The sequence below is a fragment of the Montipora foliosa genome, chromosome 3 (genome assembly GCF_036669935.1).
Source record: "Montipora foliosa isolate CH-2021 chromosome 3, ASM3666993v2, whole genome shotgun sequence".
In the NCBI taxonomy this organism is placed as follows: domain Eukaryota; kingdom Metazoa; phylum Cnidaria; class Anthozoa; order Scleractinia; family Acroporidae; genus Montipora; species Montipora foliosa.
In genome coordinates, this window is record NC_090871.1 from 47,078,673 (window position 1) to 47,101,172 (window position 22,500).

Here is a 22,500-nt window from a genome sequence, read left to right on the forward strand (position 1 = left end):
AAATATAATACAAGTTGTATTAATTTTCTAACCCTAGATTCTCAGTTTTTCGAATCACGCCTCTCTTCCAAAATCTATCCATTATACGAGTGTGTGTATATGAGACTCAATCCAATATGATCCCAATATTGATTTTCTATTTTGAATGGTGCCACTTGACGAGCTAAAACTATTTGTGGGTGAGATCAGTGAAAATTTAAAATACATTGGAAATAAATTACTGCAGCCTATTATATGTTTCCCAGTCCCTTTTTAACCATCATACCCCTGTGTACTGCACAGTACCTGTTCTGTTGGAAACCTGGTTTTGAAGGGGCACGAGCCTGGACAAGAACAACCTCCAAATCAGGCAAACCATCTGGCTTTTGCAAACACACTGGATTGGTTTGGAACTGTAATAGGAAATCGCGGTCATACATGTAAGTAAGTTTTTCTCCGTCTGGTTGTTGATCAGAAACCTCTTCCATTTCTGTGAAGTAAAACATAACAACATTATGATATGAAACAATATAGTTTTCAATATCTATTTCGTTGTAACAATGCAAATCAGTTTATGATACACTAAATCAGAAATCTTTTTGACCCATTGACTCCTGCCACAAAGACTTAACATATTTTACACCCAGATGATTTTACGCATCAAGAAGAGGTTTAGGAATCAATTGGCTAACTACCTCTACATCCACTAAAAGAACTGTTCCATTGACTCCTAGGAGAGAGCCTCACATGTAATAGATTTACTCTGTCTAATGCCACACAATTTTACTCATCAATGGGGGACCGTTAAGAGTCAGTGGGCTAAGGAAACCTAATTTAAAATACCATTTGAATTTTTTTTCCTGTACATTTGAACTTTGAACTGCAGAATACACAATCTCATCCTCAGGGTCCGCTTTTCTTTTGGTTAGCACCAAGAACACGGATCCCGGTCACTTCCAAGGCAGGAAATCTGCAAATCATGCTAATCTAGAGGTCGTTCTTGAGGTTGAAGATGGCGATTTGAGCGATTTGAAGGGTTCGGCATTGGATGTTCACTCGAGTGTAATAGTCCAACGTTATTTAGCGAAAAATTAATCCTTTTTTTTTCAGTCATTCAATCTTGGTAACAAGTGACCAATTTTATCAGTTGGGACTTGAGGACAATCAATTTGCATTTTATTCAGTGTGTAAATTTCAAGGTCAGAGTTTCACGCTGTTTTTATTTCGACCTGATTTAGCGAGAGATATAGTCCTGTCATTTAGGATGTACCATTGACTACTCATCTAGCGGTTTGTTCGAATTTTAGAAAATTATTAAAGGTTATTCAATCACCAAGCTTAACTCTCTGAGAATGATCTGTGAGATAATCCTCCAACAATAGGCAGCTACTTCTTTTAAGACGTGGCTAACAGCAGATTATGTGATATACTATCAAAATTAATGCTTTGGACAGATCAATTCCAATAATGGATGCTACATGTAGTTGGTGCTTGTCCAGGCCATGTTTGAACTCCTCCAATACGCGAACCACAGAAGTCTCACAGCTTTAGTACTTACGTTACGCAGATAGAAATGGAGACAACTTATCAGAAAAAGATGAATGTAGCTGGTTGACAAGGATACATTCAAATACATTACTAAAAGCTACAAAACTGTAATAGGCCTGCAGTTAGTCTTGTAATATTCAACGCCCTTTTTGAATACAAGTGTGATCTGCCCAAACTTCCAATACTTAGGTGCATGTATAGTATTAGTGGATATAAAATAATTGAATAGATTACTTAATGGCCAAGCTATAGAATTAATACCATCCTTGATAATTCTTAAAAGCATTTATAGGAATAATTGTCCCAGCCCATGGCTTTTGCCAAGGACAGTGAAAGGATGGTATTTTTGACAATAGTAGGATTAATGGGTCCATAGTAAACCCATAGCTGTGATGTATGGACATAAAATCATTGATTCCATGAATACTAGGATGATCAATAAAATTAAGACCATATTGGGATTGTTCAGGCAAATCATCAGTAAGTTCCACTAATAGGAGTCAATGAGTTAAATGGAGACATTTTTGAGTGGATGTTTAATAAACCTTCACTGATACAATAGTCATGACTATTTAGAAAGTGCACATGTATTTTGTACGTGTATGTCCTCTATCAAACAATGTGCACAGTCTCTTTCCATGACACATACCTCCAGTAACAAAGCCCTTTTTTTCATAACTAATTGTTCGCGCTCTAACATGATCTTGCAAGCAGTAGCTTGTTGTAAACAAAATCATTATACCTTCTTTAGTCTCCCATGTCTCATCATCAGACTGAGCATCTTCAGTTACTTGTACTTCCTGTTGTAATTCTGTTGTTTCTTCTGCTGGTTGTTCTTCACCTTCATCAGGGGTCTAAACAAAGATTAGCAAAAGTAGGGCTCAAAATCAGGAAGACATAGATTAATACATGCATCAACAAGGCTGCTGTTTGTTGTATAAATTCTCAAATAACGACAACTTTTAACATTTTTAGTGATGCTTTTTATTCCTGTTTTAGCTGAAGATGCCAAGTGCTTAAATTTTAAAGGCTGAGAACAGTAACCATGCATGGCCCGCCATTTTATGATAAAGTTACAAAATTGCTTTGTCTGATTGGCTTTTGCTCAATGGTGCTTACGGTAAGCAACAATTCAAAAAGTCAAACTCTCCATTGTTCGATATAAAATTATACACAATATTCTATACACAAATAACATCCTGTTTAAAATGAAAAAGGTTCAGAATCCTTACTGCCCATACTGAAACACTGAATTTCAAACTGTTTGTCACCTATTTGTGACAGATTCCATTGCTATTCGCTTTTGGAATAATTTCACTGAAAGGTATCAGTCCATATCCAAGAGTAACTTAAGCCTTTCCGAGAGTGAAATTCTGTATGGTGTCCAAAAGGGTTTTTCTTCTTGTTTAACTCTAAATTATCTTATCTTTATTGAACTGAAAACTGAATTGAAAAACTTTATTTAAACATGTGACATTCATGAGCCTAAAAAAGGACTTGTTACAAAAATGTATGACTACGTGTAAATACTTTCTCTATTGCAAAGCAGTAAATAATGTGAAACCCCTTTTTGAAGATTAATTTTTTTGTCATCGCATTCACCAGGGTTGTATATAAGAGCCGGCAGCCGGCGAAATTCGCCGGCTTCTCTGTCAGGTTTCGCCGGCTACTTTCATTGTTTGAAGAGTCAAGACATGTAGAGGAGATGATGTTTATGAGGTCTAAACTACTTGGGCTCAATATAAATAAAAATTTGCAGTGCCTATCTTTTGTGAAAACACATAAAAGACTTCTGACTCAAGGGCAGTTTAAAAACGTTATGCTTGAGACTTTCGTTTTGAAAAAATCTTGCTGCGGTAGCGGGAAAGTAGGAACAATATGATGTGTTGTCCGCCATATTGGATTTCGATATCTTTAAACAACCACCGATTGTATCTTAACGGAAGGAAAAATCACTCAAGGACGTTTTAGTCCACGCAAAACTTCCTTTAATCACGCCGCAATCATAAAAAAACTTGTAAACAAAGAAACACTTTCAAAAGGTTTGTTCTCAATCCAGAGGGAAATTCACATGATGTTCTGCTAGCAACACGCTCAGCCTGCGTTCACGCATCTCTTACCACAACTCAACTGAGGAACAAAACTAGCCCCTGATCATTCACTAACCGCTCCTTCGTTTTCACTTAGAACCTTTATAGCGAACGTAGAAGCTGAGGACTCGTAGACTTTATTTAAACACTTGAACATAACGCTCCTCAGAGTTAAATCCTCCTTGCCCGCGTAAGTGCTCGTCCTCTCGAGGGCATCTCTACGCTTCAACATGACAACGGATCTTTATTCAACGTCACTCTTGATCAACTCTCACTGCTTTACGGAACTCCTAAAGTCTTCGGAAAAAAAACTACATCACTCTTAAACCGCTCGAGTGATTTTCAATTTTCGAAATTACTACAACCAAGTTCCGCAAGCATATTTTCCATATTTTCCCGCTAATTACACAATGGAATGAATGTATGTCATCTTCACACCTAAACAGGATCGAAACATCCTTTACACCATTGGCCAATTAGTATCCTCCAATCAGCTTCTTAATTTAACAACCAATCAGAAGCCCTTGCTGGTCTAGTCCTTCAAAGTATGTGCCATGTTTACAAGTTGTCAAGTGGCAATATTTGCCAAGCTCGTTAGCTCCAGCAAAACCACCAAAAAAAAAAAATAGCGTTGTATTATTGAAATGTCGCTTCGTCTTTCTTTGAATAACATGGTTTTCATAGTATAATTGCAGCTTGATTCATCCCTCTAATGTTTGAGTTTCATGGCCCAAAATGCCAGGAAATGCGTTTTCCGGCATTCAGTTTTCAAAAATTTTCCGGGGCAGCATGCCCCCGGACCCCCCTAGAGCCCATCGTGTGTTCTGGACCCACAACCGTCTACTTTGCAAAAAACTCCGGCTACCTAAAACCTTAAAGAAAACCCTGATTCACACAGTGCCTTTATGGAGAAGAAAGAAAAATCAAGAATACCACTTTCAGAGATTTGGAAAACCATTTAAAATTTACTCTGAATGCTTCAATTTCCTTAAAATACCACTGAAACCAAAAAGGCATAAGAACATCCTTGTGAATCTATGCTTAATTTCCCATCAAAGAGTGATGTTTAGAATCGCCCTATAATGCAATGCGGTCCTGATTTGGCATATTGGTATGTCATTTATGCCAGCATAATATATCTTGTATTAATGTAATACAATTCACAATAAAGTTTGCGTGCTTTGAACTTTCCTGTTATAAATAGCTCTTGTATTTCCATGTTATTACAGAAAAAAATTACGTATGTGCGATACTTGTCTATTTTGTCTTCTTTATTTACGCAATCACATTACGATTTGCTTTTGCACCTAATGACACTAATCAAATCACTACCATTCTTTTGCGTTTGAAATAATAAATATTACTATCACATTGCATTTGGTACTTGAAAACTGTATTATTTTCATCTCTATTCAGTGGCTAGTAATAAGAGAATGACATATTTAAGGGCAACCCTAAAACCCGGAATCCGGAATCACAGGTCATTGTTTTACCAATAGAGAGAGTAAAAACTATCCAAAACAGTCATAAAAGCTACCCTTAGGCCTAATTAGGCCTAAACAAACGTTTTTAGGCCTAAGGTTAGCTTTTATGAATGTTTAGGATAGTTTTTACTCTCTGTATTGGTAAAACAATGATCTGTGATTCCGGATTCCGGATTCCGGATTCCGGATTCCAGGTTTTAGGGTTGCCCCATATTTAACATTTGTTGGTCATAGGCTTTATTGCATTTGGTGGCTCCTGTCAGTCAACTGTCGGCCGGCAGATGATCTACAAGCAGTTATCTTTTCAGCAAATTGTAAATAAAGCTGAAGGCCAACACTTCACCAACTGTTGGCCAACAGTCAGCCGACTGGCGAACTGTCGGCTGACTGTCAGTCGACAGCTTACTAATAGTTGGCCAACTGTTGACCAACTGTCGGTGGGGTGGAGGGGGGGGGAGATGTCCTGGTTTTGAAGAGTTACAGTATTGTTTGTTTCTCAGTTTTGTGCGAATAACCTTATGCCTGTATGTTGTAATTGCAAGTGTTGGCAAAATCGTACATGTACATAGTTATCATTGCATAGTTGGAAAATCTGTGTATTCGTTGTATTTGAAATTGAATAAATTGAATAAAGGAGGAATTTTTTTTTTTTAAAGGCAACAATTTTAGGCCTTAAAGCCAAACGAAACAGGTATAGTCATCAAGTTCAAAAACTGTCTGGTCGTCCTTAAAGCTGAATACAAACAAAACATTGTTATAAGCATGACGATAATGATTATGATGAGTCACTCAGTTTTTTGAACTTGTAGTTAGTCATGTTTCGGAACTTGTTAGCACCACCTCCTTTTTTTCCTGACAAATTTTTGTTGTTTTTTAAAGTTAATTAAGAATACTTTTTAATCTTGTAAAGAGATCATCTTGATCATACCACCAACTAAGAATGCTTAAAGTAAGATCCAAGTCACAATAAACCCATCTAACCTGTAATTTAGTATTAAATTTATTAAGTAATGTAGATCGCTACAAGTTATTTCCCCAATGGAAGGTACAGTACCATGCAAAAGTAAGTTGACAATCTGGACTCTATCCTTGCAAGAATTGAGGATTGAGAATAGAGTCAAGGATCAAGACACAATTAACTCCAAACAAACTCAATCCTCAACACTCGATGCTCGCAAAATCTGTATGTCATGGATTAAAATATCAAGGCAGAACAGTGAGCTTTACGGCATGATAAATTTTATCATGAATTAACCGAATGCATAAATGGCGGCCAAAAAAATATTCTTTTGTTTATGTGCTAATTAGACTCACTAGCCTCGCTCTCAAGCAACATTTCTTCTGTATTTTGTACATGCAAATGAGGCTAGTGAGTCTAATTAGCACATAAACAAAAGAACATTTTTTTGGCCGCCATTTATGCATTCGGTCTATGGAATTCAAAATTTCTAACATACCCATTGAGTAACATATATAATGCATACCACGTACCCAACCAAGTAATGCAACGCTTCATGTGTTTTTGCATTTCTTCTTTTAACATTACAAATGCAAAACTATAAGGAATGAAGCCTTCATCAGAAGGAAAATTATAGTAATGGTCAATTCAGCCGCAAGACATATCGGTGCTAGGCTTGTTTGCTGGTATCACGTTTCTTTCTTAAAAAACAACAAGTGTTAGGAGCGAACCCAAAACAGCATCATTGCAGGAGGAAGTACATGTAGCAAAAAGCTGCTCTATCCAACTCCTGGTACTGCAACTCGAGTTGGGAGTTCGTATCAGGGCAACATGTTGATGTTTCTTTTTCTCTTCTGTCTTTTTCATAAAATAATATTTTACCAATTAACCTAATGCAAGGGTCAATCTACCAAATCTTACGCAGGTAATCAAAAACCATCACTTCAAAGAAAAGTGCGAAACATTGAAATGAGCGGTTTCACTTCTCAGTGTTGATTTTTTTTTTTACAAAAATTATTTATTTTACTATAGAAGTTATACATAGTAGTATAGTAGTAAAACCTTGAGCATTTTCAGTATGCTCTCAATCGCTCATGCCTCGGAAAGCAGGACATGATGTGGCAAATCAATTTAAGTATGCAACTTTATTTTCATAACAACTCAATGGCTTTACATTGTGACAGTTTCAAGACAAGAAGCTACACGTAGATTGACAAGGAAAAAATCTTAAAATTGTTAACATCAAAAACGCTCTAGAATTGAAATCTACACCTGGCGCTCAACAGCACAGTCACTCTTCTTGCGGCACCTAAGGTATTCATCAATAGCCATGACATGTTTTGTTTCTCTCTGTGATGCCTGACTTGGGTAGAGTTTTAAAACACGCCTTTTTACTTTTTGCATTTTTAAATATTATTGTCTAAAATACGGAAATACTGTACTATCGAAGTAATTCTCACTAACAAGCTAGGTTACAGCTAAATTGTCGGGCACATCGCACTATCAATTAGAAGATTATCCAGTAAACTTGGAATACCACCGATAGTGTCGAAGACTGTTTACAGTCCATGTGATTGTCAAGTATGCTTTGATGATGTGGCCTGAAGAATAATTAATTTTTCTCCTCCACAATTGCATAGAAACGTGTCATTCGTTGTGATTTTTCCCAATTACAGCAATTAGATTCAGAAGAGGACTAAAGTCACTTGGTTTTCTGCATTGCTCCCAAAAAACATTCTTCGAGAAACTTTGGCAGTCTTTCACTCATATTCCAAGTGACGTTTGTGCTATTAGTCTATCGAGGAATCAGTCAAGCAACAAGCTCATTAGTTTCTAGATTCCTTCAACTCAATTCTCTACTGTATTCTCGATTGTCGTTCCTTGATTCTTGATCCTCACAAGAATCGAGGATCAAGTCGAGAATCGACAGACACTGTCCACTTACTTTCACCCGGTACTTTAGGTAGGGAAGAGGGAGATTTTGGAGGGTCGATGAGCACATTTCCCTTTCCACAGTAAGAAGAATTTCAAAGAAATGTTTGACAGCATGGGATTTACAAAATGTACTCACCTCTTGTTGGACAGGCTTTTCTGTGTAAGCTTCCATCATATCTGTTTCTTTCTCTGAAGAGCGCTTCTCCATCTCCCTTAAACGGTGCTTTTGTTTTTTCTTCTTCATGTCTTTGAGTGGGACTAAAAATGAAAAGAAAACATTACCATTACCAATCCACTAAGCTAAGCCAAAATTTTGAGAATTTCCGGGACAGTAATTTGAAAGTTTTTGTTAGCCTTCAGAGGTTGTCCTTTCTTCCAGAAATTATGAAAATCTGAAATTTGTTTTTGTTCCATGGGTCCTTTCATTTTGAATCTTCACATGAAATTTGCTGTGGGCATACGGGAACATTTTTCATTCCCAAAGTCCACTTTTCTTTTGGCCACCGCAAGAACAGGGACTCTGGCCACAGCCAAAAATATTCGAAGTCACAGTAATGGTATAATGCTGTAACCATTGACAATAATTGTTTCAAATTCCTGAAAATGTGCAGAAGAGCTGGAAGTCCATGATTTGGGGACTTCCAGTACCTGCTTTGACTGTGGCCAGAGTCTGTGTTCTTGGCACTAACCAAAAGAAAAGCAGAACCGATCTGGGGAAGAGAACGGGAATGACACCACTTCCGAAGTGAAGTGAAAAATACAGTTCCACTCGACATACAACAAATTTCAGAAATTCTAACTAGAAATTTTGGTTCAATGGGTCAATTCCAATTTGGAGAAAATCACTAATCAGAATATCCTGCATTACTAAAACTGGCTGATTTGTGGCTTAAGACACAAAGAATGAGTGTGTCATGTGAAAGGGACCAAACTGCCTAATTTAAGTGCCCCTAACCCCAAAATACTTTTTTCCTAAAAGGAATCTCTGCACCTGCTCGAAAGGCATTGTGGCCATTTTCTTCCTTTTTCTTACAAATCCTGCCTTTTATAGGCTTTAAAACTTGCAAAAAACCAAGCATCTTCTGTTCGCAACCAATTCAGAAGGGGAGTGGGTCTATTATTGATTTGACGTCACAATCTACTTTGCATGCATGCACTGTAAATCAGTTTGTGACGTCAAATCAGAAAGCCAGCCAAATGTCCTTTATTTGATTGTATAAACGAAATCACGAGAGACAAGCTTTGCATCGCGTTGAAAACAATTTCTTTTATTGAAAAACTGCCGTTCTGTCAGTATTTGCTCTGTTCTAAACTGGTCAAACCGGGACACCACAGTGTATTACAGTCTCATATTTGTGCATTCTCTTGACCAAATATGGTAAAATGGCGTAATATATAGTGGAAATCATAAACAAATATTATTACTCTAATGAATGATGCTTAGAATAAACACGTGTACATGGCCGGAAAAAGAAATAAAATTCGATGTACGTGTATTATAACCAATGTCTTAATATTGGATGTGTCAGAGGATGCAAACGGTTGAACACATGTTGATTTAGAGTCTAATAACACTGATATCAGGTCCACTGCTTATTTACAATCACATGTGTATGTCATTACATTTCAAAATAAATGCTGTAACAGGCATTAATCCAGCACTTTACAAAATCACAGAGCTCAAAGGTTTGCCTGAAGTAGTGCACAGCTCGCTATAATTATAAATAATTATTTCCTTGTTATCTAACACTTGGGCTTCAAGATCACATAACACAAGATTACTAAAAAAAACAAACCAAACTAGTCCTTGATGAATGTCAAAGCATTTAATCTAAACAAATGCAAGTTAAGTGCCTATAATTCCATCCAAAGATAATCTACAGCAAGTCAATGGATTGTAACCCACCCAACAGGAAGCAAAGCTTGCATGTTAAAAACTCAACATTTGTTTAATAACCATGGCCAAGAAACTTGCTTTACTAATATGCACACATTTTGCTTGCTTCTTCATTTGGAACTTCAATGCATGCATCACAATCAACCATCCATAAAAAAAGAAAACTTGAGGCAAAAAAGGTCTGAAGTCTGAAAGCCCAATCATCATACATGCACAGAAGCTCTCAAAAGATTAAAAGAGAAATAATGTGACAGACAAAAACCTTTGCTTTTGTAATGCAAGGATATCATTTCATGAACAGAGCAGAGACATGCACAAGAACACACAATTGATTGAATAAATCAAACTGTAATTTCATGCATATTTGAGCAAAGTTACCTGTTGAGACAGCTCCGGTTGCCCCAAGAAAGCTAACAAATAATTCACTGTGTAGAAATAGCTCCAGACCTTGTTATATAATTGAAGGAATCTCAGAGAATTTCCACTGTTTATAGAGCATAAAAAGCAGCCCTTACACTGCCCACCTTAAGTAAAAGTTTAGCATTGATTGAGCAATGCACTGAACAATTTTAGACATGAGATACTTGGCAAGGTATGCATGTTGTCAATGACCTCCAGGTCACACAATGCCAGTGTCAAATTCTAGCCAAACCATGAATGACAAGTAGCATATTACATGCAAAGATTATATGGAACATCAGATAAACAGATTGACACACAATTTGTCATCTCTAACACATGTTATGACCTCCAATTCTCATATTTACAAAAACATTTTCCAATAGTAGTGTATGCCTACACGTGTTGTTTATATTGGCCATTCAGCATAACCAAACTTGAGCAATAATTTCAAGCCCCTGTGTGAGTTATTGATCCACAGAAAGTAGACGTTCATAACATAAAATTTAAGTGAGAAATAAAACAAGCCAGTATATTAATTAAATTTTCTTTTCTTGTGAGAGAGCTCTCATTTTATTTTTGGGGAGGACATTGTAGAATAAAGATCCTATCCAAAAAATGCCTTCTTTTGCTTTGCCATCCAGTTATTCAGACACAACTGAGCTCTACTAAATCACTTCAGGCTTTTGTTTTAGCAACAATAATTGCAGTGTACATGTATGCATCTTCCTCACAAGGGCTTTCACAACATTAAAGATCTCTATTTTATTTGCTTTTGCAAATCTCCAGCTGTAGTTAATTCCATGACTTTTGGATTAATCATTAATAAAATAAATTGCCCTAAAGGCTCACGTCCAATTAAAGGAAAAAGTATGAATAAAATAAATACTTGTAAGCAAATTAATACTTTTCACTAGGCATCACATTTTTGGAACCTCTAATAAATTATTTATATAATTTTCAACAATGGCTGTGCCATTTAAAATATTTCTACATGAATCTTGACTACAGTGTACATAAATTACCGTTAAGTACATAATCAAAATGTCATGATAAATTTAATTACACAACTGTAAATGTTCTTTGTAAGCATGGAAGCACTACAATTAATAACACACCACTATAACTCATACCAAATCACTGCAATCAATTGAAATCAAATTAAAGAGGGGTTGATAAGACAGTCCACAGTAAAGTTAGAGAAGGAAAGAGCAAAGGGGAAAAGAGATTTATTAATTGAAGGAACCTCTAAAGTATAAGTGAGCTGGGGGTAAAATGATTGTTGAAAACTGCAGTCTAAGAAAATGTAATGCAACTTAACTTCAAGTCTAACATTTCCCACTTCAAAAGTTACTTCACAATCAATTAATTTAAAACGTCTCCACATACTAATTCAAAGACTTATAACAACATTTCAAGGAATTGTTAGCAGTGTTATTTTCTAGGAAATCAAATACAAATCACTGCTTATTAAAAGCTCACGAGGGAAAGAGAAAAAGCCCACATCAACAACTTATAGGCACTCAACTGTGAAGCTCACAATACTTATATCTGTGGGCCAGTCTTGGTTTCTTCCTAGGTCCATTCATCTTAAGATTCCAATGGAATAAACTCCCTAAATTGCCTTGCTCTTGCTACATGACACAATATTATGCCATCTTTCCAAGAAATTCACTCACACTTCCGGTTTTCCGGGAAATAGATAAAACAATTGATGCTAATCATGTTGTCACTTGAGAGAAAAGTGGATCAAACTTATTTAAATATAGGTCAACAAACCGACGAAGGTTTTCTTTTTGTCCCTAATCTTTGTATTGTAAGCTATAAGATCTTGTACAAGGTTAAAAATAGTAAAATTACTTAAATTAATTTGTGGAGTTCCTTCTGTTCTCAATGCATTCATAATAATTACATGTACATTTAATGTAGCATTTAGTAAAACTTGGAAGATGAGAAGAACAAAATTTGTCAAGTGACATTTACAGGGCATGCAACCGTTCACCCAATCAAACACCTAAAATGAAATTAATGGCAGCAGACAACTGCCACAGGCAGTACTCTGTTATTAAATTTCTGGAACTTAAAACTTTTCAGAAGGGCTTTTTACAGTAAAACGCAAATGTGACGAGAGCCTACATGTATTTCAACATATTTTGCGCTTTGTTCTAATCAAAATGTCCTGAATTTTCACTCTTAAATGCAAAATTTTGTTTTGCTTGAGCAAAATTTTGTTCAGTTACACCTTAAGTTACTCCCCCTACAGTACTGTACATGAAGAGAGAAAAATCTTTTGGAAAAATCAATTACCAAATATCAAAAACACCGTATTATACTCTTCGCTTGTCCCTCAAATGTTGCATTTGCATTGTTTTTATTTTCTCTTGGGACTTATAATAGTCCCAAGAGAAACTGGAAACAATGGTTAATGCAAAATTTTGGAGGGACTACCAAAGAGTACTACAGTACTTTCGATATTGGCCAATAAGGCAATAAATTATATGATGTAGTTCAAATTTTTTCTTGGTTTAAAGTTTTTCAAACCATTTCAATGTTGATTTTTGTTTGTCTAATAATTTATTTATAATAATCTGAAATAAACATAAAAATTAAAATCAGACTACTCTGAAAAATCTTGAACCAATGAAACTGAACCATAAGAAATATATTTTTACTTGATTGAGGTTAATTAAAAGGAAGGAAGTTTTTTTAGTGGACCTACATTGTATAATGTTGTTAACAAATGCATTGCCAAGTGGAGGTTGGATACCTGGGATACAATATACGTCCAAGGGCTTCCACTGGAGGCCAACCAGTCAGCTAGCCCCAATGAGTAACCGTCCTATGGCCAGCAAACTCCGCAAACCAACCACGAGACCCCACACCAGGCACCCAGGCACTGGTCTCAATTATAAACAGTGTTTTTAAGTAGCTAGGGAGGGGAGGGCGGAGTAAAAGCCCAACTAGACCAGCAAGGCACAAAGTGGCAAGCAAAATGTCCAATCAATTGCCATGTGGATAAGCGACTGAATGAGCATGCACTTGTGCCAAACACCACTGACCACTCTTGCAGGAACGAACGGCCCAGACCATTACCATTCTTTGTTTTTCACTTATTAAACTACATCTAACCCATTCACACTTAAAGGGACACTGTCATGGGTTGACATGTGCAGTAGCATTCACTCTCTCTGAGACTTGTCACGCTTGACCGCCATTATGGAAATATCGGTCAGTTGAAGAATTCTGCATATATTTTGCATTAAATCAAGTTTATCAAAGCAAATGTTCACAAAGTGAATTTCTTTTACTCAGGAACCTGTGGCGATCTTTTGTAAATGTAAAAGTGCTTGTACGACAAAGCGCAAAGAAAATAGTTCTCGTGGGTGCCCGTGCAAAGGGAGAAATGTGCTGTGTACAGATGAATGTAAATGTAAATATTTTCCTACATGAAAAGACAGAACAACTTGATAACGTAAAATACAGCTTACCCAGGAATATAAATCAAACGATTATGAACACAAGTCTTACATGTACCTTCGACGATATTCGAGAGACAATAAATGAGTCACGAAATCGCTGTCACTGAAAGACTCATAGCCTGCATAGCCTGCATCAAATTTTGCCTGCAGCCACAACTTAAATGTCTTTTTTTCCACACATATACGCTTATGGTTTCTCAGCCACGCTTTCTTGTATTCCCCTCTGTCTTCGACCTTTCGTTTCCATGCTGAGTTGATGCGTTTACTGCCATGTCTGGATCCTCCGCTAGACCCCATTTTGAATTTGTGAGAGCTAATTACCATTATACATGTATTATATTAACCCATTCATCCCTAAACCGGCCAACACCGGCCATACTTAATATTTTACTCTGTCTAACGCCAGACGATTTTACTCATCAATGCAGGGCTTCTGATAGGATTCGGAAAAAAATTAAAGATTATGCGAAAATTCTTGGCCATATTATGCATAAACATTCACTGATTATGCAGAAATTACAACGGCTTATGCGGAAATTTAAACTATTTATAGAACTAATAATTAGGCCCGTCCAATGTATTTATATGCTAATGGTAAATCAGTACTCGAAATTGCGACCAATACAGTCGCATCTACGACTGAATTTTTTCCCTTTGCGATTAAGATATCTGGACGAGTGGCCAATTTGCGACCAGCTTTCACAGTTAAAATAAAAGGGTTAGTAATCGGCATTTTGCCGAAACATTTGCTAAAATAAATAAAGCGATAAAAAAATATTTTGTTTCTCGTCATGAATTTTGTTTCAACTTGGAGATATGGTTGAACCACGATCCATTCCCTCCATCAGCGGTTGTTAGGTACTGCGGGCTCCTATTTTGTTTTGTACAACTATCTCAATGATGATTGTCCCTACTTCTACAAATGATGCAATTTAATTTGCTACTATAACTTGCGGCTAAATTTTTTCTTAACTTGTAGTGCTCATCTTTTTTAAAAATTTCGAGCCAAGGGTATGTTATGAAAACGGTTTAACTAGAGTCCAGGCTCACTGCCGAAAAATGTGTGGAAACTGCTTACAAACTTTCATCTTGCGAACGAAATGGCGTGTTTTCTTCAATGTTCAGGAAAATAAGCACTTCGAAGTAATCAATCTCTTTGGCTTTTGTGTTTGTGAGGATGGTAAGCAGCTGCTTTATCACTAGTATCAGGCATTTCTTCAGTTTTATGCGGAAAATATGGTAATTATGCGGAGGATGCAGATTGTAGGGAATTATGCGGATCCGCATCGCCGCATCCTGTCAGATGCCATGTCAATGGGGAACCCCCAGGTGTCAATGGGTTAATCACTCACTGAAGGAAGTATTATATATTATATTAAGGAAGCATTTTTGTCTGCTTCCGCGCGTCATAGAAAAGGCTGATTTAAAATAAAATTATACATACTAAAAGGTACTGATTACTCTTATTCCATTTCATTTTTAAATATGGGGAAAAAACTATCAAATAGTAGCGCAACTGTATACACTCACCTGATGCATGTGAATCAACAGGAGTGTTGGCTACAGCAGACTTCTTTAAATCAACTTCATGTCCATTCACCTTCTCATTTCCACTTCCTTCCTGTGGCTCAGAGCTCGGCAGCAAAACTTCTGATTCTTCAGTTTGTGCCAATGTTTCTTCGGGTTGGGTAAGTTCTTTACCGTTATCTTCAGACACTTCGTTTGGTTCGAGCGTCTCGGATGCAGTCCCAGGTACTGCAGCTTCCACTTCAGGTTGACTATCAATGGTGATTACTTCCTCTGTGTCTTCTTTTGCCTGCTCCTGAGATTCCTCCATTGGTCCATTTAAGATATTTGACGCAGACACTGGCAATGCATCAGTAGCAACTTCTTTCTCACCTTCATCCAACCGTTTCACTTTTTCATCCTTCTCACATTCATCCAACAGTTGCACTTTTTCATCTTTATCACATTCATCCGATGGTTTCACTTTTTCATCTTTATTACATTCATCCGATGGTTTCACTTTTTCATCTTTATCACATTCATCTGACGGTTGCACTTTTTCATCTGTCTTGACAACATCGCTAACAAAGGGTGCATTACTCTTTTGAGATTCTTTATAGAGGTCCTCCTTAGTAAAAATCTCCACTGTGCAGCTGACATTAGAAATCTTTCCATTTGCTACTGTGGTAGCAGCAACAGAGCTAACCAAAGATTTTGATCCCAATAAACTCTCACCTGAACTTCCTTCACATAGCTTGGAAGCTTTTACAGTTTCTTTCGGTTGTGATTTCACAGGGACTGTCCCTTCTTTCATCTGTGTTTCCTGAACCTTTTCCACAACATTACTAACAGTATCATTCTTTCTTGCACCTTTCAATGCTTCCTCTTTTTGTACCTCAAGTGTTTCTTTGGCCTTAACAATGTCTACATCACCTCTGTTATTCACAGTTGATTTCTGAATAGTATACTCTGGTTTTTTTGGTCTATCTTCCGAATTGTTTGCCAACGTTGCAGCGACCTGCGCTGCAAACTGTGCCCGTACATTAGCCTCAGCTTGTTGCTGTGATGTCAAAGGAGGCGTACTTGAACTACTACTCTGTCCAGAAAGATCAGGTGTATTATTTGGAGTCCCAACTGCAGTGCTCGTCAAACTACTTGCAGTTCGTTGTTTAAGAATTTCATGTGTCACATCCTTATGGCTATTTGGATCTTTGATTTGGATTATTTTTCTTTCTCGAGTTCTAGGCTCAAACTGTGGTTGGAACTGTTGCATTCCTTGCAAGGGGGTTGCTGGGGCTCTGACAATATATACAGGTGGTGAAGGCTGTCCAATTGGATAACCTGGGGATTGCTGATATACAAAGGGTCCATGAGGCTGTGAGGGACCAGACACTGGAGGAAACTGCCCCTGCATTGCTTGGGGTGGTCGGTAGTGGGGTGGACCACCCATGGGAAGTTGAAAATCAACCTAAAAGCAAGAGGACATTGTTATTCTTAGCCAAGGAAGAGAAAAATGATCAATAATTCATGAGCCTAATAGCCTATCAAAACAACAATCAAAAGTCATGTGCATCAGCTTTATATCCTGATAAAACACTTTATATCCTGATAAAGAACACTAATTAACAATTAGTTAGCGAATGCAAGTTGAAGAAATATTTATTTGGCCGGAATAAAACGAAAGAGAACATCACGCTTTTCACTACTCAAGGTCTATAACTAATAGTCATCTAGTAGCGTAGCCAATAAAAATGCAGGATTTGCATTAGTCCACTAGTTGGGTGATACCAGAAACCCATAAGGGTTGAAACGTGTAACGGCCCCTTGTGTGCTGGGAAACAAGCTTCTGAATATTCAATTTGCTAAGTACCATATTTGGAATAACAAGAGCGAGGGGTTTCCAAATATGGTACTTAGCACTGAAACATTCAACCAATCAGTTCGCACTGAATATTCGGAAGCTGTGAACGCGCGTTACACGTTTCAACTCTTATGGGTTTCTGGTGATACTAATTAACAATTAGACCTGTAGCCCTTGCAGGCTATGGGTTTCGCCTCACGGGCTATTGACCCGTGGCCCTTGAGAGCGAAGGGTCTTATTTTTGTCATTTTGTCAATAAACTTCGGGATATGAGGGCTAAAAATGATTGTGTACCTAAAATTGGTGATTTGGAAACATTCTCTAGCACTGTGCCTTAAGAGTCGAAGTATTTTAACATTTCCCAGTCGCCACCATTTTTCACAATCCGAAAGTTTGCTGGGAGGTTACTGCTGACACCAATGCAACACTCAACAGAGTACCCAAAGATGAATTTAACAAAAAAAAAAAGAGTACACAAAGATGTGATACGATTTTTGTCAGACACTGTTTAGACCTATCCCTAGCTGACAAGCGTTACAAAGATCTATTGACAGAAGGTCAACATGTCACATTGCGTTACCATCCATTGTAACATGCAGTCTAAGAACAAACATGATGTCATGTTCACATTTTGTTTCACTGAGTATCACTCATGGGTGAAATGAGCAAAAAGGGTTGACTGCCATTTGAAGACAATTACTTGCAGGTTGTCGTGTAATTTAACAAGTTTAGTACAATGATACCTCAATGCATCCTTGTTTAAGAGATAAGTCGGTAGCACATTAACTTTGCCAATTCCTTGAAATAGATGTTTTATTAGCATGAGAGTGGTTTTCAAGTTACAAAACCCTCATTAAACACTCTGCCACAAATTGGGATGCTGGATGATGCATTAGATGGGCTGAGCTTTGATGATGCCTCTTGCCCGCTAGCTCTTAGCGTTTCTGTGGAGCAGTTTTCATATTTGCACCAATTTAAATCGAACAAACATCCACTACGTTCTTCACTTGCATTTTCTAACTCTTCTCCCTCAGTCGAATCAGACTATTTTGGCTAGTTTCGCGCTCCAGCTGTAAACTTTCAGAAAATTACAAAAAAAATTACTTTTTAGGAAAAAATGACTTACAGAAAATTTCTCTGCGGACATCGTGTTAATGAACGGTTTGACCACGCAGTGATGTAAGAAAATTTTCCAGTAAACATTGCACAAGTGAACATAACATTTTGAAAATTACATTGGAACCCTAAAAGTGAAAACAACCTACAAATATATCAACTTTTAAACTTTGAAACATGACAAGACCATAAAGTATAATTTAGGACCCAAACTCTTCTTCAGCCAAGATTCCCTTTACACAGGCCACAGTAATTTGCTCTTTCTGCAATTTTCTTGTGCACTAACTTACAGCAGCTATTAAAATCACCAAAACGTAAGACAAAGAAATCAAGAGACACTTTATGGTGGCCTGGCTTACGAAAAATTTTAAAAAAGCTTAAAAGGATATTATACACTGTAGTGATTTTTTTAGCTCTTTAACATTGCAACACAGGAATCCCCAGTTGACAATTCAAGATGACACGATGCCAATATTTAGTGATGAAAAGCATCTCCCAGGTAGTGAAAATTAAGAAACTGTGACTGGAACATAATTTACTATAATAGGATTAGTAAATATGCCTGCAAAAATTTCAGTTTATTGATTGGCTGAGAGCACAATCCCCATCATTATTAATCTCAAATAGAGTGCAGAAAAGTAAAATTAGCGCAGATGGTTAAAGCTAGTACAATAATGGTAAAAAGTTTTGCATGTAGATTATATACATTTTATTCAATGTTTTAACATACAATACGCGCAGATATTTTGCGAGTTGCGTAGAAAAATACGAGCAATGAGCAAAATGTCTGTGAGTGTTATATGTTAAACCATTGAATGAGAGATTTATTATTCCACTACAAAAAGATGTTATTTTGATTCAATTTTATCTGGTAAGAGTGTTTCTAAAAAATGCATCATCTGTCCTTCAGGGAGCTTGCGAACGATGTAAACAGCACAGAAAGCCAGCAAAATGTCCTTTATTTGATTGTGTAAATGAAATGATGAGAAACAAGCCATGACAAGCTAAATTCTCAGATTTTGTATCGCATTAAAAACAATTTCTTTCATTGAAAAACTACCGTTCCATCCGTATTCGCTCTGTTCTAAACCGGTCAAACTGGGACAGTGTACATTGTATCACTGTCTCGTATTTTGCGCATTCTCTTGACCAAATACGGTAAAGTGGTGTAATCGTGGAATAATAATAATAAGAAATCGCATGATTTTTCTTGTGCAATTTTTTAAAGACTACAAATTGCACTCGAATTTTGTTCATCTTTGAAAAACATTACTTGAGCTTAATTATTCCATTGCACTCAAAATCATGTGATTGCCTATACAAATAGCACAGGAATGCTTCTTTTCCCTCTTACTTACATGCGGTGGAATAAATTGAGCAGGTTGCCCAGGGGCTAAAAATTGTGCCCCAGGATGTCCTATCATTTGTACCACAGGAGCCCCAGGAGGAGAGGAGTAGACTTGCTGATTACTTGGAGGTGGTGGTCTGGGAATTCGCATGGGACGTTGATAAAATGTTTGATTTGGAAGGCGTGGCTGTCCTTGTGCATGTGGTCCTTGCATTTGGCCAGGCATTGCCTGCATCATTAGATTCTGTGGCAACGGTCCTGCAATCTAAATGTTCATGCAAGCATCGTCATAAAGTAAAAAAGGTGGACCATATATTCATTTGTGGGTTTGACAATGAATGAAACCAACAAAAACAAAGCTGGTACCCATGGCTATTTGGACCTTGTGCCCAACACAGAGGTTTTTGAGTCTGGTATAGAGTTCTTATAGCTTTATTTACAGGACCTTTTTCTTCTTTACAAAAAAAAGCAATATTTAATTCTCTCCAGTTTTCTTAATACTCTTATTACTTACTGGTCCTACCACAATTGAACTCATAACTTCCCACATGGTGGTACAACCCATGAATGTAAAACAATGGAAAATAACCTTGACATAAGCAACTAAATTCTCTGTTACAAATGACTGATCATAATATAAAAGACAATCATTGATGAAGCATCAATACCAACACCTGCAATGTACCGTTTCTTTAATTCCTTCCTTGTAAAAAATTACTATATAATTCAGTCATCAAGAAAAAAACTGCACTAGACAGCTACAAAAAATCTCAAGCAATCTATGCCAATTTACCTTTTTTCAATGCTTTATGGAAAATTGTCTCTGCCTGAGTGAGAGTGAATAGACTAAGCATGACTAAGCTTCATCCATTTTGAAATCATTTCTTTATTTAGAAAGCATGAAGGGAATCCAAGAGTGCTTGATGCCACATTGTTTCACTTTCATCACAAGTACTTCCCAATTTCCCCGAAAACAATTTCCACTAATTTCCTCTATTCACCAACCAGTATTCCTTGCCCCACCCCCGTCTGCCTAGCACCAGTTGATCAACGAATTTAAAGTCCTTCTAAGGCCACGTGAAAGTGTTAAAATGACCTTGTGTTTCCGAAATAAAGTACTTATAAATAGGTTCAAATGAAAATATGTTTGCTGATCAACTATATGTTTGTGACAGGAAAATGGGCTTAGTGAAATGAACGCTATTCAAATGGAATGGGCGCTCATTCAAAATTTAAAAAAATCACCGACAAAACCTTACGCAACACCACTTGTGAAAACATTCAGTGAACCAAACACGATGAAAAGATCGATCATACAGCTAAAAGTGCGCACCACCGATTGTTCAGTTCGCTATTCGGCTAAATATTGAATGTACAAACAAATAAGATGATCTTGCGACTGCTTGCAAAAGATATTATGTACTACCGTGGCGGAAGTAGAGAACAACGTCAATTTCCTCAAGCAGTCTTTTGAGCTAGCGTTTTTGTCCATTAAATCAACGACTATCGTGTTTTTCAGCGATCATACACTATCTGGGCATAAAGCACTCCTTAGAAACGAAAGAAACAACATTTGTAAATAGAAATAAATTCATAACGACGCGACAAGAACTCCTATGCAACTGAAAGAGTCACAGATTCCACGAGACAAGATAAAAGTTACACCACCAGCCGTAGGCGACGCAAATATGGTGTAAATTCAATAAAATAACACGTTTTCTTACCTGATAGGGTTGATTTTGTCTGGGATTGAAATCCTCTGGTCCTGATCGTGACAACAAAAAGAAAGAACGAAATCGGTTACCTTCTAAATTCGCTGAAATCGGTGTTCTTCCATACAAACGTCAGCAGTTTCTTCTGATCACACTGCTTCCCGTTTCACGGTGTTTTTATTTTACCTTGCAAATCTAAAAGAATCTGAACTTACTTTGCTGTGAATTTGGAGGTCCACGAGGATTTCTTTGATTAAATAGTTAAAGGAATGAAATCATAAACTGATTCACATAATAAGACACGACAAAACAAAGACGACAAGCTCAAATATTATACAACGATAGCTACAAAAAGATCAAACGTACGCAGTTTTCTCTACGCATTTACGAACTCTATCATAAGGATACTGTTGTGGTGGTCTTCCTTGAAGAACCATAGCAGGAGGGGAAGTGGTAGCTTTCCCCTTCTGCATTGCGGCGTAAGAGTTCTTACGCTAGCGACGAGCGAAGCTTCTCTTGAAGGTCTTCCGTTGCTCTTGACTATGACTTTGAAATCAATTCAAAAACACAAAACAAAAAGCAGCGACGTCTTTTTCGATAATCTGAGGTGCCTTTTTTACCTTTTGGTTACTTGATGACCTTTAAGCTTACAGATTAAAAGGGATGAAAACTATTTGAATCCAACATGGCTGCTCTTCGGCGAGAAGCCGCAAAGAAATCCGGCAAGGGTGACGTCATGTACTCCGAAAGTGCCACGTGATTTGCACATGGAGAAATTTTCAAAAATTTCGCGCGAAATTCATCTGCCAATGATGTTTGAATAGCTTTCAAAACTGTACAATGTTGATACTTATGTGACTTTTCGGGTGACGATTAAGATTTGTAACAATTCAACAGCTGAAACGGGCGCTGGAACTATCAAGTGTGACTTTTTCATACCACACAAGCTGACTTGCTAGGTTGGTGCGATCTTAGCTAATTTTAGAAATAAAGTCCTAGAGGTGAGACAATAAAAAGTTTATTAGCGAATTATTTTACATTTCTGGATAATTCTAGGAGCTTCATAGGGTGGCCTTGTTTCTTGTTTCCAGACGCGGCGTTCCCGGCCCGTTGTATTGAACCGTATATTAGGCTGATTTAGCAACAGAACGGGAACGTCAGTGGCGACGGCGCGCGCAGAAAAAACAC

The 22,500-nt window shown here is 37.2% G+C and overlaps 1 protein-coding gene across 1 annotated transcript in view; it reads right to left on the reverse strand.

Annotated features, from left to right (window-relative positions):
- LOC137997522 (eukaryotic translation initiation factor 4 gamma 1-like) overlaps positions 1 to 22,026 on the reverse strand; it is a 54,206-nt gene extending 32,180 nt beyond the window's left edge. The window contains exons 1-8 of the mRNA XM_068843572.1: positions 21,721 to 22,026; positions 21,528 to 21,559; positions 21,325 to 21,365; positions 19,611 to 19,865; positions 15,300 to 16,743; positions 8,131 to 8,252; positions 2,270 to 2,381; positions 286 to 469 (exon numbers count right to left, since the gene is read on the reverse strand). Of these exons, the coding sequence (XP_068699673.1) occupies positions 286 to 469; positions 2,270 to 2,381; positions 8,131 to 8,252; positions 15,300 to 16,743; positions 19,611 to 19,865; positions 21,325 to 21,365; positions 21,528 to 21,559; positions 21,721 to 21,785 (2,255 nt within the window). The 5' untranslated portion in view covers positions 21,786 to 22,026. The remainder of the gene's footprint in view (positions 1 to 285; positions 470 to 2,269; positions 2,382 to 8,130; positions 8,253 to 15,299; positions 16,744 to 19,610; positions 19,866 to 21,324; positions 21,366 to 21,527; positions 21,560 to 21,720) is intronic.
- Positions 22,027 to 22,500: the final 474 nt, after the last annotated feature.